Source organism: Saimiri boliviensis, chromosome 19 (assembly GCF_048565385.1).
Source record: "Saimiri boliviensis isolate mSaiBol1 chromosome 19, mSaiBol1.pri, whole genome shotgun sequence".
Lineage (NCBI taxonomy): Eukaryota > Metazoa > Chordata > Mammalia > Primates > Cebidae > Saimiri > Saimiri boliviensis.
In genome coordinates, this window is record NC_133467.1 from 22,100,859 (window position 1) to 22,120,568 (window position 19,710).

The 19,710-nt window shown below is 39.4% G+C and overlaps 1 protein-coding gene across 10 annotated transcripts in view; it reads right to left on the bottom strand.

Annotated features, from left to right (window-relative positions):
* The window catches only part of PRRC2C (proline rich coiled-coil 2C), a 127,021-nt gene that overhangs the window by 82,054 nt on the left and 25,257 nt on the right, over window positions 1-19,710 (bottom strand). For 6 of the 10 annotated variants that reach the window (XM_039459878.2, XM_074390009.1, XM_039459880.2 and 3 more), the window contains exons 2-6: window positions 13,639-13,806; window positions 12,407-12,584; window positions 9,845-9,954; window positions 8,617-8,742; window positions 6,350-6,573 (exon numbers count right to left, since the gene is read on the bottom strand). In XM_039459878.2, coding sequence (XP_039315812.1) covers window positions 6,350-6,573; window positions 8,617-8,742; window positions 9,845-9,954; window positions 12,407-12,584; window positions 13,639-13,750 — 750 coding nt within the window. In that variant the 5' untranslated portion in view covers window positions 13,751-13,806. The remainder of the gene's footprint in view (window positions 1-6,349; window positions 6,574-8,616; window positions 8,743-9,844; window positions 9,955-12,406; window positions 12,585-13,638; window positions 13,807-19,710) is intronic. The other 4 variants (XM_039459881.2, XM_039459879.2, XM_039459885.2 and 1 more) reach the window with 2 other exon arrangements.

Here is a 19,710-nt window from a genome sequence, read left to right on the forward strand (position 1 = left end):
GTACTGGTACCAAAACAGAGATATAGACCAATGGAACAGAACAGAGGCCTCAGAAGCAACACCACACATTTAAAACCATCTGATCTTTGACAAACCTGACAAAAACAAGCAATGGGGAAAGGACTCCATGTTTTATAAATGGTGTTGGGAAAACTGGCTAGCAATGTGCAGAAAGCAGAAACTGGACCCCTTCCTGTTACCTTACACTAAAATTAACTCCAGATGGATTAAAGATTTAAACAAAAAACCTAACACCATAAAAACCCTAGAAAAAAACCTAGGCAAAACCATCCAGGACACAGGCATACACAAGAACTTCATGACTAAAACACCAAAAGCAATGGCAACAAAAGCCAAGATAGACAAATGGGATCTAATTAAAATTCAGAGCTTCTGTACAGCAAAAGAAACCATCATTAGAGCGAACCAGCAACCAACAGAATGGGATAAAATTTTTACAGTCTACTCATCTGACAAAGGGCTAATATCCAGAATCTATAATGAACTAAATCAGATATACAAGAAAAAAAAAAAACAAACCTGGCCGGGTGCAGTGGCTCACGCCTTTAATCCCAGCACTTTGGAAGGCCGGAGCAGGCAGATCACCTGAGGTCAGGAGTTCGAGACCAGCCTGGCCAACATGGTGAAACCCTGTCTCTACTAAAAAAAAAAAAAAAAAAAAAAAACCTATTCAAAAGTGGGAGAAGGATATGAACAGACACTTCAAAAGAAGACGTATATGAGGCCAAAAAACATGAAAAAATGCTCAGCATCACTGGTCATTAGAGAAATGTGAATCAAAACTACATTGAGATACCATCTGATGCCAGTTAGAATGGCCATCATTTAAAAATCTGGAGACAACAGATGCTGGAGAGGATGTGGAAAAATAGGAACACTCTTACACTGTTGGTGGGAATGTAACTTAGTTCAACCATTGTGGAGGACAGTGTGGGGATTTCTCAAGGATCTAGAAACAAATTCCATTTGACCCACAATCTCATTGCTGGGTATATACACAAAGAACTATAAATCGTTCTACTATAAAGACACACACGGATCAACTGAGGTCAGGAGTTCAAGACCAGCCTGACCAACATGGTGAAACCCCATCTTTTTTTTTTTAAAAAAAGGAAATATTTTAAGGGCGTGGTGGCTCACGCCTGTAATCCAAGCACTTTGGAGGCCAAGGTAAGCGGATCACCTGAGGTCGGAAGTTCAAGACCAGCCTGACCAACATGGTTAAACCCCATCTTATATTAAACACACAAACACACACACACACACACACACACACACACACACACACACGTATGTTCATTGCAGACATGTGTACAATAGCAAAGACCTGGAACCAACCCAAATGCCCATCAGTGACAGACTGGACAAAGAAAATGTGGCACATATACACCATGGAATAATATGCAGCCATAAAAAACAATGAGTCTGTGTCCTTTGTAGGGATTTGGATGAATCAGGAAACCATCATTCTCAGCAAACTGACACAAGAACAGAAAACCAAACACCACATGTTCTCACTAATAAACAGGTGTTGAACAATGAGAACACATGGACTCAGGGAAAGCAGCATCACTCCTGCCCCCTCTAGGGGCAGTTGGGGGCTGGGGGCTAGGAGAGGGACAGCAGGGTGTGGAGAGGAATAACATGGGGAGAAATGCCAGATATAGTCAAAGGCAGAATAGAGGCAGCAAACCACCTTGTTATGTATGCACCTATGCAACAATCCTGCATGACCTGCACATGTACCCCAGAACCTAAAGTAAAATTAAATAAACAGATAGATAGATAAACAAACTGGCCCAAACAGGTCCCGATAACGTTCTCTGTAGGAACCTCGCTCTGGGAAACTAAACTTAAGAGAAGATATAGATTCTGAGAACAAATAACGGCAAAGGATTCATCCTATGATTTTGAAGGGAAGAAGTGTCAAAGAATGGCTTGGTCATTTACTATTTGCTCATATCCAAGTCAAATTATGTAAATAATATAAAATTATATTACTGTAAAAACATAATTTATATCCTAAAACAGAAGATTAGTTTTTCTAAAAAGACAGTAACTGTGTGTTAGATAAGAAAATTACCTTACATTTGAAGTAAGGCTATGTTTATATGATTATGCTGCCTAAATTAGAAATTTCTCGACCAGGCGCACTGGCTCATGCCTGTAATCCCAGCACTTTGGGAGACCAAGGGTGGTGGATCATGAGATCAGGAATTCAAGACCATCTTGGGCAACATGCTAAAACCCTGTCTCTACTAAAAATACAAAGAAATAAGCTGGGCGTGTTGATGCATGCCTGTAATCCAAGCTACTCAGGAGGCTGAGGCATGAGTGAACCCAGGAGGTGGAGGTCCTGGTGACAGAGCGAGACTCTGTCTCAAAAAGAAAAAGGAGGAAGAAAAAGAAAGAGGAGGAGGAGGCAAAAGGAGGAGGAGGAGGCAGAAGAAAGGAGGAGGAGGAGGAGGAGGCAGAAGAAAGAAGGAGGAGGAGGCAGAAGAAGGAGGCAGATGAAGGAGGAGGCAGAAGAAAGAAGAAGGAAGAAGGAAGAAGAGGAAAGAAGGAAGAAGGAAGAAGAAAGAGGAAGAAGAAAAAAAAGGAAGAAGAAGACGAGAAAGAAGAAAGAAGAAGAAGAAGGGAGAGGGGAGAGGGAAGAGGGGAGAGGGGAGAGAGGAGAAGAAGACGAAGACGAAGACGACGATGAAAAAGAAGAAGAAGGAAGAAGAAAGAGGAAGAGGAAGAAGAAGAAGAGAGGGAGGAGGGGGAGGGGGAGGAAGTTTCCTAAATTAGACTGCAGCAACATTAATTAAGTCAAGCAGCAGCTGAAACTCAGCTGTGGAAACTTTTCATTTGGGGTATACTCTAGAAAATTTCAGTTGCATCACTCTTCTATACTGGTTAATAAACACACTCTTGCTGGCATATATTCATAAAGATGCATTAAATCCTTCATCTGATCATTTAGGCAAAATTTCATGTGGTCTTAAATGCTTAAAATTTAGGAATTTGCCACAAAATTCACTTTAGAAACAAACTTTAAATTTTCAGAGTAGTGGTATTTAAATGTTTTTGTTAATTAGTGGCACATTTTATTCAAATATAATCACTGATGAAAATGGGAATGATGCCCACTTGGTCTCCCCTCTTTCCTATCCTACTCTTTCATCTGAAAGTTCAGGGGTCTTTGGAAGCACAATTTGAAAGTGATCAGAAAAAAAGTAACTGGGTATGAATCATTTTTCAAGGCCAAGTCAGCATACTCCCAAACGTCTTTTAGGAAAACATTTAATGGCCAGGCACAGTGGCTCACACCTGTAATCCCAGCACACTGGGAAGCCGAGGCAGGTGGATCATCTGAGGTCAGGAGATTGAGACTAGCCCAGCCAACATGGCGAAACCCGGTCTTTACTAAAAATACAAAAATTAGTTGGGTGTGGTGGTGCATGCCTATCATCACAGCTACCTGGAAGGCTGAGGTGGGAGAATCACTTAAACCTGGGAGGTGGAGACTGCAGTAAGCTGAAATGGTGCCACTGCTCTCCAGCCTGGGTGTCAGACTGAAAAACATTTAACAAGTAATTGTATTTAATCATTCATTTCCCTCTGTCAGCCTAGAATGATTAAAAAATAGTAATGTATGTGCTCACTTCAGCAGCAAAATTGGAATAGAGAAGCTTAGCACAGCTGTCACACAAAAATGACCTGCAAATTCATGAAGCATTCTATATTTTTAAACAAAAACAACAATATGAAGGAATGGAAAATATGATGGATATTTAGGATTTGAATATTAGGAGTTCAATCACAAACTAAATAAATATGACCTAGATTTTTGTTTCCTATGAGAGTAAAAAGTCTTCTGGAAAACTAAATTTATTTATCCAGGCGAATGTGACTTGCTTTACAAGTTTACATTGGGCTGAAAGTAAACAAAGAATGAAGACACCAAATCTAACTAATAATTTAGAAAATGTCGGTGGGGGGGTGGGGAAAGGGGCGGGTGTTAGAGTATATATTAAATGGAACTACAAAGATAAAATCAACAAAATCCAAAATCTGAGGAACATCACAGGTTAAATTACAACAGACAAGCGCCAAAGGAAACAGAGATGGAGATATCCACAGGTAACAAGATTCGTAAGAGAAATATGAACCAATCTCAAGGAATGGATGTTGCCTGGATCCTAATTATAAGACAATTACTGGAATACTGACATAATATTTGAGAATATCAAGGAATTAGTTGGTGTGATAACAGCATTGCAAACTTTCTCCCCAAGTCTTTATCTTTTAAAACACAACTTAAAATATTTACTGATGAACTATCTTGGATTTGCTTTAGTAATCCAAAGTGGTAGAGAGGGACGGGGCATGGTGATTCATGCCTGTAATCCCAGCACTTCAGTAGACTGAGGCAGGTGGATCACCTGACGTCAGGAATTCAAGACCAGCCTGGCTAAACAGGGCGAAACCCTGTCTCTACTAAATATACAAAAATTAGCCAGGTGTGGTAGTGGGTGTCTATAATTTCAGCTACTCAGGAGGCTGAGGCAGGAAATTTGCTTGAACCTAGGAGGCAGAGGTTGCAGCGAGCCAAGATCATGCCACTGTACTCCAGCCTGGGTGACAGAGCAAGACTGTCTCAAAAAAAAAAAATAAAATAAATAAGTAGTAGGAAAAGAGATGGATTCACTGCATCATTATCTTTATTTTTGTAGATGTCTAAAATTTTCCATTAAAAAAAAAGTTTAAAGACCAGGTAAGGTGGCTGGCTGTAATCTCAACACTCTGAGAGGTCAGGGGGGTGGACTACCTGAGACCAGGAGTTCAAGACCAGCCTTGACAACATGGGAAAACCCCATCTCTACTAAAAATTTAAAAAAAAACAAAACAAAAACAAAAAAAAAACAGCCAGGCATGGTGGCACATGCCTGTAATCCCAGCTACTTGGGAGTCTGAGGCACAAGAATTAATTGAACCCAGGAGGTAGAGGTCGCAGTGAGCTGAAATCACACCACTGCACTCCAGCCTGAGTGACAGAGCAAGACTTTGTCCCCACCCCCCCAACCCCCCCAAAAAAAGGCCAGGCACCGTGGCTCACACCTGTAATCCTAGCACTTTGAGAGGCCAAGGTGGGCAGATCACAAGGTCAGGAGATGGGAGACCATCCTGACCAACATGAAATCCCATCTCTATTAAAATACAAAAAATTAGCCAGGTATGGTGGCACACGCCTGTAATCCCAGCTACTAGGGAGGCTGAGGCAGGGGAATCCCTTGAACCCAGGAAGGGGAGGTTGCAGTGAGCTGAGATTATGCTGCTGCACTCCAGCCTGGTGACAGACTAAGACCCTATCTCAAAAAAAAAAAATTTTTTTTTGAAAAAAATATTAAAAGTATACAAATAAAATCTTTCGAACGACACCAAGTATTCTTTATCTCTTTTTTCCCATGAACCACCCCTTTGGCAGTCTGATGAATCCTATGGACCTCCTCTCAGGAAAACACTTTAAATGGGTAATGTAAAATATATAAATAATGCAAAGAAGAAACAGAATTTTAGTGTAATTGTTCTTCTATTTACCAAATAAATCTGTGATACGGTAATCTATGTGCTTCTTCTTTTTTTTTTTTTTTTTTTTTTTTTTTTTTGAGACTAGGTTTCGCTCTTGTTACCCAGGCTGGAGTGCAATGGCGCGATCTCGGCTCACCACAACCTCCGCCTCCTGGGTTCAGGCAATTCTCCTGCCTCAGCCTCCCTAGTAGCTGGGACTACAGGCACGCGCCACCATGCCCAGCTAATTTTTGTATTTTTAGTAGAGACGGGGTTTTACCATGTTGACCAGGATGGTCTCGATCTCATGACCTCGTGATCCACCCGCCTCGGCCTCCCAAAGTGCTGGGATTACAGGCTTGAGCCACCGCGCTCGGCTGTGCTTCTTTATTAAGTCATTACCTATGAGTCTAATAATTAAGTATATAATGTGATATGAAAATATCTAAAATCCCTGTTAATAATAAGGGCACTGCTGATACTCCTGTGATTTGTTTTCTATCTGGTACAACTACACTTAACAAAATAAAACACTTGGGTGGTTTTGCTAAGAAACACTGTGCGGTAACCAGTCTCCTGGATGGTCCAAATGATCTCTACCTTCTGGTATTTATACCACATGTAGTCCCTTCTCACAATATGATAAAAGAAAATGCTAATTTTTAGTTAGATGTTAATAAAAAAAAAAGGCCTAAACTTTTCCCTATACCAATTCGCTCCTTGGACTCCAGATCAAAAACCTCGTTTGACTGCTTCTTCATTTAACAACACTCACATAAGGAGGCATCATAGCTCTATACTGGGAAGCAAGGGCAGCCTGCTGTCCATTCAGTTTAGCCTGTGGAGGGCCACAAGCTATCCTCTTTTCCACCACTCTGAGGATATCATTTTGCTCCGATGTTACAGCTGTGCTTTCATCCTGGCCAGGGAGCTTTTCATCTTGATCAGATGACGAGGGTGAGCCAGCAGCCTTACCACCATCTCTCCAACAAGCAACATCTAGTATGAAGGGAGAGAAAAAAGGAAAAAGGCAAAAATCTGAAAATGGAACAAAGTAAAACCAAACCAGGCAAATTTCAGAAAAGTGAAAGCAAGTAAGCAGAGTGACAGAGCAGGAAAAGTCTAACCTAGGCCCTACTAATGCTTTCAAGGTGTTTGGGTAGTAGTGGCTTCCGAAGTAGAGAGGATGTACTTCAGAGGGTGCCACCACAAGCAAATATTAAGGTGGGAGAAGAAAATATTAGAACTTCTCTATGAAGTTTTATCACTACTTGATACAGAGATTAAAATCACTGTTCTCCATATATCAGATGGCCATGTTTCAGAGTGACACACCTGAGGTTTCCTGAGGGAAGGAAGGTGGGAGTTCTACAATCTGGAAGGGTTGACAGTGATATTCTCATTTGTTGTTTTCAGTCTATCATTGCTAGTTACAGATGCCACCAAGTGAAGAGATTGAGTGACATTATCTTGTAATACTACACTTAACCAAATAAAACAGCTAGGTGGTTTTGCTAAGAAACACTGCATGGTAACCAGTCTCCTAGATAGCCCAAATGATCTGTATCTTCTGGTATCTATATCTTGTATAGTCCCTTCTCACAATGTACCAGGGTTGGTCTGTGTAACCTGTAGAAAATGGCAGAAATGATAGCATGTCCCTTTCCAGATTAAGTTACAAAAGACGGTGGGCTTCTGTCTTGGATGGACGGTATCTGTCTCTCATCATTTATTCTGTGGAAGCTATGTCATAAGCAGCACCACTAAGAGGCCATGAAAGTAAAGAGCCAATAGCTAGGCCAATCAGTTTGGAAGTATAGCCCCAGTTAAGTGAGCTTCAAACAGCTTCAATGCAGCCTTGAGAGAGTCCTTAGCCAGAACCTCCAGCTAAGCTGATCCTGGCCTTCAGATAACAGTGGGATATCATAAGTACGGTTCATTTTGTTGTTTTGCATTGCTTAATTTATAATGCAGCAATAGATAACTGGTAAAAAATCAATTAAACAAGAAAACAGTGAAGCTGGTACATGTAACATGAACTCACCAACCTCATAATGATACTTGGAAAATAAAAAAATAAAAATTTAGATTTATTTAGATCTGACAAGAAATGAGCCAAAAAATGTGAAATGTATCAGGTTATTAGAAATATGGAATCTGTAAACACTACTGTCATAGAGGAACCTCCCCATGTAAACAAGATCCTTTGGGTCGGGTAAGGTGGCTCACGCCTGTAACACCAGCACTTTGGGAGACCGAGGCGGGTGGCTCACAAGGTCAGGAGTTCGAGACCAGTCTGGACAGCATGGTGAAATCCCATCTCCACTAAAAATACAAAAAATTAGTAGGATGGTGGCGTGCACCTATAGTCCCAGCTACTTGGGAGGCTGAAGCAGGAGAATCACTTGAACTTGGCAGGTGCAGGTTGCAGTCAGCTGAGATCACGCCACTGCACTCCAGCCCCGGCGACAGAGTGAGACTCCATCTCAAAAAAAAAAAAAGATCCTTTAAGATACTTGATAATGACCCTATGAAACCATAACAATTAATAAGACATTTAAAAATCCCTCAAACATTTTATATTTCAAATATTTTTAGTTTTTGCTTTGTAATATACATAAAGTATCCCTCACTATCCAAAATTATTTGTTTCCTCCGTTTGAGATCAGAAAGTGAGGAATCACCAAATGTTAATTCAGAAGTAAGTAAACAGTTATATGGTAGGAAAGTCTGCTCAAAAACCAACTATTATAAATAAGTCCCAATATTAGTATGCATGTAAGTCACGTGGACATCTTGTTAAAATACAGATTTTGATTTAGTAAGTTGGATGCCAGGCCCAAGATTACACATTTCTAACATATTCTCAAGTTATAGTGACACTGTCGGTGCAAAAATCACATCTGAGTAGCGAGTGACTATAGTAGTAAGTATGCCTTTTCAAACTAGGCAAGTCCTATATATAACAGCAAGCAAGAGGTTATATCACAAGACAGTACATAAATATGATCTCATTTTGTATTAAAGAGAAAGTTCTCTTACTTGGTGGGCGTAAACTGGGTCCAGGTCCATAGTTCTCATCATTTGTTTCCTTTTCTTTTTTTTCCTGATCCCCAGCTGCCTGAAGGCTGGGAAACTCTTGCTGAAACTGACTATTCACTTGGATTCCTATAGATTTTTTTAAAAAAATTAACGGTAACTTTTATACTGAAGATAATGCAAACCACCCTCCCAGGATAGAGCTCTTTGCTTCTTTCTCATAAATTATTCCACATTTCATTGATGACTGTTCATATCTATCAAACTTTAAAATTCACCTAGACTCCTTCAAAAAGTTAATGATCAGCCATGAGGAGATAAAAGTCTAAGAAAGTAATCTTCCAGTACCATTCCAAAGGACTCATTTCAGATGATCAGGCAAGTAAGGAGTTTCCCTTGTTTCTCTTTCATTATGAGTCCTTACATTTTTCAATACAAGTCAAATTCCTTTGCTAAAAATTCTCAGAATTTGTTCAAATCATATTATTGAAATAGTGTTTTATGAATAGACCCCAAGATCAAGATGATGCTAAAATACCTTCATTTAATTTACTGCTTTCATTTGCTTTACTTTGATTTAATTTACAGCTGAGATGATTGTACCTCACTATTCACCCATCTTCCTATCTACCGATTTTTTATACTTCAATAAATTAAAATAGCTAGTTTTATTACCTTGAGGGCCAAGATGGGTTCTTCCACAGAATGTTTTATAGACAATTCCTGTTTTGAAAGTGGGCAAACTAAATTCCACTGGGGATTTCATCATTCCTTGGGAGAAGGGGGTGTGTTACAGCAATGGTGCTTTATGGCTACTTTCTAGCTCTTCTCCTCTCAGGAAATTGTGGCAGCATGTTTGAAACAGCAGAGATTCGGGACACAGATGAAAATGAGTATGGTTTCTAATAACCTATCCAACGGGTGGATACTTTGAAGGTATAAGCTTTGTTTGGACAAGTAGAGGTAAAGATAAAATAATGTGGGGCAGAGGGTATCTTAAAAGACTCCCTTTCTTAATCACTACCATTGACTCATATATATGGCTCTTGACACTGGAATCTAGCTAGCCCAAGAGATTAAAAAAAAAAAAAAAAAAACTTGTTAAGAGCCTTAAGTATATCCTTTAACAATGTTTTCTGGCTCTACCAAAACACAGTTCACCCCTTATCTCCTGCATGGCTGTTCAGTAACTATGAACCCTAAGCAGTTTCCCCAGCTAATGTCTACTTACCATCTCCTTGCCCACCTTGCTTGTTACTGGCCCATGATTTGGGAGCTGGTGCTACTTCTGGGGGAGCTGCAACCCCAGGTTTTGGCTGTGCTGGTGGCACTTCTGGTGTTCTTAAAAAAAATATATGAATCCATTATTTCAGACACTGTATGTTTAAAATCAACATTATATTTAATGTAAGTCTGTGCACAAGTTATTTTGGCTATATGTTAATTCATTGTTAAGTCCCCTTTAAATGTTTTCCCTCTGAAACACTTCTTTAAATGAATTGTGGTTATTTTTGTCCCCTTTAATCTCTACATTTGAATAACCCAATGAGATGAGTTTTGCTTGTTTTCTATTTGTTGAAAAAAAAAAAAAAAAGGGTCAGCACTTCACAGGGAAAAAATATAAAATAATAAATAAATAAATAAAAAGGCTGGGCGTAGTGGCTCATTCCTGTAATCCCGGCACTTTGGGAGACCAATGTGGGCAGATCACTTGAGGTCAGGAGATCAAGACCAGCCTGGCCAACATGGCGAAACCCAGTCTCTACCAAAAAAAAAAAAAAAAAAAAAAAAAAAAAAAAACAAAGGCCAGGTGCAGTGCCTCACGCCTGTAATCCCAGCACTTCAGGAGGCTGAGGCCGATAGATCAACGAGGTCAGGATTTCAAGACCATCCTGGCGCCGGGCGCGGTGGCTCAAGCCTGTAATCCCAGCACTTTGGGAGGCCGAGGCGGGTGGATCACGAGGTCAAGAGATCAAGACCATCCTTGGTCAACATGGTGAAACCCGTCTCTACTAAAAATACAAAAAATTAGCTGGGCATGGTGGCACGTGCCTGTAATCCCAGCTCCTCAGGAGGCTGAGGCAGGAGAATTGGCTGAACCCAGGAGGCGGAGGTTGCGGTGAGCCGAGATCGCGCCATTGCACTCCAGCCTGGGTAACAAGAGCGAAACCCCGTCTCAAAAAAAAAAAAAAACCATCCTGGCTAACGTGTGAAACCCTGTCTCTATTAAAAATATAAAAAATTAGCCAGGCATGGCAGCATGCATCTGTAGTCCCAGCTACTCAGGAGGCTGAGGCAGGAGAATCACTTGGACCCAGGAAGCAGAGGTTACAGGGAGCCGAGATCATGCCACTGCACTCCAATTTGGGCAACAGAGCGAGACTCCATCTTTAAAAAAAAAAAAAAGGCAAAAACAAAACACAGACACTTTCAATTAAGCATAGTTACCAAATATCTGTTTTGAAGAAGAGAACACTTATAACTAAAAATAGCAGTATAAACATACATATAGTCTGGACTGGTGAAATTAGCTGAGGGCTAAAGCTAAGCAAACTCTCCACTTGGCAGTCAACAGGTTCACCACTGTACCTATTACTGTTATTCAAAGAGGTAACAGCAACCTGCCTAGTGCATTCACATGAGTAAAAGGTATTTTGAGGCCGGGCGCGGTGGCTCAAGCCTGTAATCCCAGCACTTTGGGAGGCCGAGGCGGGTGGATCACGAGGTCGAGAGATTGATACCAACCTGGTCAACATGGTGAAACCTCGTCTCTACTAAAAATACAAAAAATTAGCTGGGCATGGTGGTGCGTGCCTATAATCCCAGCTACTCAGGAGGCTGAGGCAGGAGAATTGCCTGAACCCAGGAGGCGGAGGTTGCAGTGAGCCGAGATCGCGCCATTGCACTCCAGCCTGGGTAACAAGAGCGAAACTCCGTCTCAAAAAAAAAAAAAGGTATTTTGAAAGGGTGTACAGTTTATTCAATCCTTGTAATGAGGTAATGCTTAAAAATAAAAAAGTAGTTAAGAGGCTCACTAAATGCAATATATTTCTGGTACACTCATACCTATAACTGACTCATTACTATAAAATAATTTTACTACAACTAACAGGCGTAAGTATTTGATAAATTTCGACATAAGTAGTCAAATTTACTATATAAAGCTCCTCAGGCAGGAGTACAGAATTTTGATAACAAATAGCAAGCAAATATAGAATGGCTTGTCTTATTTTTTAAATTACCACTATTTAGCCTTGGTCATTCAATTAGCTAAAAGCCTGGTAAAATCTTTTGACACATAGAAGTCTAAATAGTTGTTGAAAGAACGATGACTAAGATGGACACTATTAATTACCCTAGCCTTCTTGCTAGAATATAAACAAATTATTACTTGAGCACCTACGTAACATCAGGCAGTTTCAATGTTAGAGATACACAGTAAAGTGGCAGACAGACATCCTTAGCATCACAGAATTTAGGTATCAGAGTCAACTCTTAATCATATTGGAAAGGGGATACCTGAGGTAGTGGTGGTAAGAGAGGAGGGAACCTAATGAAGGCTATGGCATAAGCAAGGTTATGATTAGCAATTTTGTCATCTGTTCTACCTTGACAAACAGAAATACTTTCAATAAGGAAAATTAACCAAAAGTTACTATATAGTCAAAAGACTTTAAAGAGTATAAAACATGTAATATAGACAGCGTAACACTTCGCAAATAGCAGGTACTGAAACCGAAGTTCCCTACAAAGAAAGGGAAAGAGCTTTATTCTTTAACAGTCTTTGACTCACTTTTCTTCTTCATGTTGCTCTTGTTTTGATGCCCATCCTGTGCCATCTTTAGGTACAATGTTCACATTGGGATCATTGCCTTTGTTTTCTGCTTTAAGACTCGGGAGGTTAGCAGGTGGAGGCATACGCCGCGAAATACCAACTTTTCCAAGACTCTGTAATCCATGTCGAGCTGCAACTAAAGATCAATAACATCAACTTTCTTAGAACACCTATTTTATTACCCATTTTATTCCTCAAATAATATAGAAAAAAACTAAGAATTAATGGAATCCCTGAATGATTTTCAATCCTGTATTTTAAGAATTTTTAAACTAAGCTACACACCTGCAAAACAATTCAATGTAGAAATCAAGCAATTTAACAGCATTTAACAGATTTCTTAAAAATTCTAACAATGCAATTCAACACACTACAGAAAACACTGATAATACTGATATATTTTCAGATAATCTACTTCAAATTCAAAACTTAAGAATGTTAGAGAATAAATATATTGACTTTATGTTCATAAAGAGTACTGTTAATATGCCATACATGGTTTTCAGTTTTCACTAGATCACAGTATTTAAAGTAAACACACACACACACGAAACATAGGACTTTCTCTAGTCTATTAACTAAAAAGACACTAAATCCTCACTAATATATAAGCTCTATGCTTATCAATCTCATTGACTGAGTTTCCCCTTTAGAGCCATACAGTTTCTACTTTTTTCCTGCTGACAACAGAGAAAAACAAAAATATTGATGGATTGATTGATTGATTGATTCTTGCTCTGTTGCCCAGGCTGGAGTAAAGCGGCATGATCTCGGCTCACTGCAACCTCCAGCTCCTGTGTTCAAGCAATTCTCCTGCCTCAGCCTCCTGAGTAGCTGGGATTACAGGTGCATGCCACCAGACCTGACTAATTTTTGTATTTTTAGTAGTATTTTTAGTATTTTGTATTTCAGTTTGTCAGGCTGATCCCGAACTCCTGACTTCATGATCCACCTGCCTTGGCCACCGCACCCAGCCAACAAAAATATTTTTAAAGGACTCTATAAAAGTAGACATTTTCAATTATAAGATGTTTAACACGTATCCTCTGAAAAATGTGTGCACACATAAAAAGGCAAATGTAAATATGGTTGTATTAACTTGGGTACACCCTAGCTTCCCATAGCAGCAGGTGGATCACTTATAGTCACAAAACAAACCATGAAAAACATTGTCACTTGATTTTACTCACCTGTGGTTTTCTGTGTTTCTAATGATTTCCCCTTGTAAGTATTAAACAAACTGAGTGTTGCATACTTTTTCCCATCCTTTGCTTTTGTGCTCTGGCCTGACTTCTCCGACATTTCGGTGGAAACTCATCGAGTCCAAAACCTCCTGCCACACCCCTTAAAACCCCAGTCTGTAAGATGCACATAAGAAAAAAAAATAAGGATTAAAAAACTCAGTAAATTCAAATGTTCACAGGAATTCTGAAAAATAAAACTTCCCATATCAATGATAATTTCATAGAACTTTTTAATACTGTCAAATTCCAATAACCAATACACAACAAAATTGATCATAATAAGCTCATGCACTTGTGAAATATATCAGTTACATGTAGTTTATAACTACTTAACTCTGTCATAGAGAATAAGGGTTATAATTCCATGCTGACGTGAACAGTTCAAATACAGTGAATCTCTTGAGACTTGTCTATTTTGAAAAGATATATTATCCAATTTAATATGCTTGAAATGGCTGACATCAACCTAAGCACATGAAATCCAAATGACAGGAGGACCTCTTCATTCCCTTACAAATTATATACCTCTATCACTAGGCAATACGTGCCCAACAAAGCTCTATTAATTTAACAGCATAGAACAGAAACAACATTCTATGTCCTCTTCATTTTGTGAAAGGTAAAACATCACCTCATAAACACAAAGTATATAAAAATAACCTATTTCATGGCTATGGACTAAATATTCAAAAAATAGTATGCATTTTTCAAAGTATATATATGAAGTCCCCTTACATATGAGAAGTTGTTAGAAATAAATAACCTTTTCATAAGCATTCAAATACAAAGAGAACTCTCACCTTTAGAACTAACATACCCTAATCTTGGTGATGCATTGTAACGTAAGGTTAGTCTATTAATAAATAGGAGAAAAAGACAAACTAAGTCTCATTTCTCTTTGATTTAAAGAAGTGTGTACACATATCAACATAAGGACTGTTTTTGTTTTTGACGGGTTAGTATATCAGTAGGCGAGAATATGGCTAATTCTACCATAGAAACCATCAGTAGCTAAAAACATTAAGAACGGAAACACAGGAGCTAAAGATAGTATAAAATAGGTATACCATGCAAAAAGTATCCAAGTAAAGCCTATACCCACTTCACTTTTATAAATTTCATTTCATACATTAGTTTTATATTTGTCAACTACAGAATCGGCAGAAATGTCATTTTATCTGCATATAAAATGCCACCCAATGTTTGTATAGTTTCATTTATCAAGCACTCTCACACCTATTATCTCATTTCAGTCTAATAACTTCACAATGTAGCTACTATCTTGATTTTCACACATAATGACTAAATCAGATTAAATTTGAAACTAGGGTGTCTGGTTCAATCTGTTACCCTGGGCTGCCTCCTCCCACGTAACAGTGTAGATAACCACTTCACTTTACATGTATATATTTACAATAAGCCACCTGTCCTTGAGACAACCAACAACGTGAAAAACGACTGACTTGCAACCAAAAGGACCACACTAATACAATTTGCTACTACTATATGTAGAAGAATGTATACAATTAATTATAGCTTGAGAGCACTAATGATGATGGTGTGAAAAGAGAACGTACTACCAGAATCTATCCTATTGGCAAATTTACCAGTAACATGTAAAAAGATATAGAAAGAATATTCATCTATAGTTACAAAAGAGGACAGTAAATATTCACTACCTGACAAAATTAAGATTCAAAGAGCTTTTTCTTTTTATATTTTGTTTTATTTTATTTATAAAGATGAGGTTTCACCATGATGGCCAGGCTGGTCTTGAAATCCTGACCTCAGGTGATCCACCCACCTCAGCCTCCCAAAGTGTTAGGATTACAGGCATGAGCCACCGCATCCAGCCTCAAAGAGCTTTCTCATCAGGTTTAAAAAAAAAAAAAAAAAAAAAAAAAGAACTGATATAGCAAGAAAAACAGTCAACTTGATCAAGTTATTTAACAAACTAAGGATCCTCAAATCTTGGACTTTTCTGAACACTATTACTACTCAAGAAACACCCTTGCCGGGCGCGGTGGCTCAAGCCTGTAATCCCAGCACTTTGGGAGGCCGAGGCGGGTGGATCACGAGGTCGAGAGATCGAGACCAACCTGGTCAACATGGTGAAACCCCATCTCTACTAAAAATACAAAAAAATTAGCTGGGCATGGTGGCACGTGCCTGTAATCCCAGCTACTCAGGAGGCTGAGGCAGGAGAATTGCCTGAACCCAGGAGGCGGAGGTGACGGTGAGCTGAGATCGCGCCATTGCACTCCAGCCTGGGTAACAAGAGCGAAAACTCTGCCTCAAAAAAAGAAAAAAAAGAAAAAGAAACACTCTTGGTGGAGATCCTTTCTGTATATTAGAGAGAAAGCAACATCATGAGAAAAGAACTCCTTAAACTTCCTAGAAGCAAATCTCCAAACAAACCTGTATCTAATATCCAGCCTTTCCTTCCTACACTTATTGCTACTGCAGTTCTCAGAATCATGTTTCTAGCCAGGCGTGATGGCTCAAGCCTATAATCCCAGTATTTTCGGAGGGTGAGGCAGACAGATCACCTTGGTCAGGAGTTCAAGACCAGCCTGGCCAACATGGTGAAACCCTGTCTCTACTAAAAATACAAAAATTAGCTGGGCATGGTGGCAGGTGCCTGTAATCCTAGCTACTGGGGAGGCTGAGACAGGAGAATCACTTGAATCCAGGAGGTGGAGGTTGCAGTCCATGTACGGTAGTTTCAGTGATCTGAGATCATGCCACTGCACTCCAGCCTGAGTGACAAACAGAGATTCCATCTCAAAAAAAAAAAAAGAAAAGAAAAGAAAAGAAAAAAGAAACTGTTTCTGAGACGTGGTTCTAGAGAAACTTGTGTTTCTCTAGAAACATGATAAAAATGAAAATTCTCAGGTCCCAACTCAGACCTACTGAATCAAACTTTGAGGAGGGGGCCCAGTACTCTATAGAAACTCCTCCAGATTGATCCTAAGACTTATAAACCTGTTAAGACCTGCTGACTTCTTATAAGCAGATATATTCTAAGCAGTGATTCTCAACTCTTGTTGTATACAAATCTAGGGGAAACTGGGCAACAACTTTAAAAAAAATTCTTCAGGTGATTCTAATTAAAAGTAGTTTTAGATTCACTGCAATACAGAAAGTTTACCTTTCTTCTCATTCCATTTAAGGTCAATCTTTCCTCTAAAGCTCTTCATCCTATCCCCACTTTCCTTCTTATCTAAACTTGTCTAGGAAATCTCATTAGTCCCTTTGGCTTTAACTACTAACTGATTATCTTCAGCTCAGTACACCTGAAGAATGTATCCCCACACTGCCTACTACATTTCTTTGTTTTGAATGAAGCTTTGCCTTTAACTAGAACAGAGGTATCAACTTCACAGCAAAACTTTAAGAGGCAAGCCTACTAAATATTCTGTCCAGTGTAAAGAGAAAAATGATGGTTAAAAAATTAAATTGATGGTGGGTGGAGAAAATAATTAACACTTGAGAAAATGTAAATATGTTTTAACACTTGAGAAAATGTAAATATGTTGTAAGAACTCAACAAATTGAAGAAACCCAAAGAGTAAAGCTATGAAAAGACAATTCACCAGGGAAATACGAGTAAGCAGCTGGGCACGGTGGCTCACGCCTATAATCCCAGCACTTTGAGAGTCTGAGGTGGGTGGTCTGATCACAAGGTCAGGAAACAGAGACCATCCTGGCCAACATGGTGAAACCCTGTCTCTACTAAATATAAAAAAATTAGCCGGGTGTGGTGATGTGTGTCTGTAGTCCCAGCTACTTAGGAGGCTGAGGCTTGAACCCAGGAGGTGGAGGATGCAGTGAGTTGAGATTGCGCCATTGCACTCCAGCCCCAGCAACAGAGCAAGACTCTTCAAAAAAAAGAGAAAGAAATACTAGTAAGCAAGTGTATTAAAATGTCCAATGTTAAACTAAAGTCAAAATAAGATATCATGTTCAGCTTCTCCATATTCTTATAAATGAAAACAATGTAATAATACACAATTTACCCACAAGGTTACAGAATATCTGATTTATCTCTAGCCATCACAGAACACTCAAGCTTGAAAGAATCATCAAATGAAACTTAATTTCCCTACTTAAAATCAAGACAATACCAATCCTTCTCAGTAACACATCAAACCAATTATATACCATGACTAAGTTTGATTTATCCCTAGAATCCAAGATTGGTTTAACATATGCAAATCAATGTGATATACCACAATTTAATAGAATGAAAATAACCAAATGATCATCTCAATAAATGCAGAAAACCATGTGACAAAGTTTAACATCCTTTCACAAAAACTGTTGAAACTAATAAATGAGCTCAGTAAAGCAACAGGATACAAAATCAACATACGAAAATCAGTTGGCATTTCTTTTCACCAATAACAACCTAGCTGAAAAGGAAATCAAGAAAACTATCCCATTTACCAAAGCATCAAAAAGAAAAAAGTACTTAGGAGTAAATCTAACCAAGGGAGCAAAATACCTGTACACTGAAAACTAAAATATTGATACAAGAAATTGAAGACACAAATAAATGAAAAGACAGCTCGCATTCACAGATTGGAAAAATATTGTTAACCAGTCAGCAAAGAAAAGACCTGAGAGGATCAGAGGGGAACAATACCTAAAGTTCATAAATGTCTGGGAATAGCACCTGTCTGACAAGTAAAACTAAAAAGATTATAGGTACAATCTTTTTTTTGGAGTCCCACTCTGTTGCCCAGGCTTAAGTATAGTGGTAATCTCGGTTCAGTACAACCTCTGCTGCCTGGGTTCAAGTGATCCTCCCGCTTCTGCCTCCCAAGTATACGGAACCACTGGCATCCGCCACCATGCCTGGCTAATTTTTTTATTTTTAGTAGAGATGGAGTTCCACCATGTTGGTCAGGCTGCTCTTGAACTCCTGACTTCAGGTGATCCACCCTTCTTGGCCTCCCAAAGTGCTGGGATTACAGACATGAGCCACTGCACCCAACCTAGGTAATAAGTAAACCCTTGTCTCCAGCAGTGGGTGAAAATTACCCTAATGTAAATACTGCTCTTATCTTGTCTAACAACTCTTTTCTTCTTGTGATGTTAAATGAATGAGATGGGACAGGCCAGGTGCCGGTGGCTCAAGCCTGTAATCCCAGCACTTTGGGAGGCCGAGGCGGGTGGATCATGAGGTCAAGAGATTGAGACCATCCTGGTCAACATGGTGAAACCCCATCTCTACTAAAAATACAAAAAATTAGCTGGGCATGGTGGCGTGTGCCTGTAATCCCAGCTACTCAGGAGGCTGAGGCAGGAGAATTGCCTGAACCCAGGAGGCGGAGGTTGTGGTGAGCCGAGATCGTGCCATTGCACTCCAGCTGGGGTAACAAGAGCAAAACTCCGTCTCAAAAAAATAAATAAATAAATAAAAAATAAAATAAAATAAAATAAAATGAGATGGGGTCTCACTATGTTGCCCAAACTGGTCTCACATGATCCCCTCAATCTTCCCAGAAGGTGGGATTACAGGCATGTCCACCACACATGGCTTGTCTAATAAATCTTAAAAGCTGCACTTGAAAAGTTCAAATGGCTTCCCAGTAACCCAACTGAATCCCTGAATCAAGGGGAAAAAACAAACAAACAAACAAAAAATCAAACAAGTGAAACCAATCCAGTCTTGACCACTGATGTTAGAATTAGTGAACAAGAATGTTGAAAGTTATTTTTCTCCTGCTACCTTGTCTAAAAAACAGATACTTTATAACTGTATTCTACACATACAACAAGCTAAAGATAGAATACAGACAGACAAAACATCAAAACATCAAAATATATATAGAAAAATATACACCAGGCCGGGCGCGGTGGCTCAAGCCTGTAATCCCAGCACTTTGGGAGGCTGAGGCGGGTGGATCACGAGGTCAAGAGATCGAGACCATCCTGGTCAACATGATGAAACCCCGTCTCTACTAAAAATAAAAATCAGCTGGGCATGGTGGCGCGTGCCTGTAATCCCGC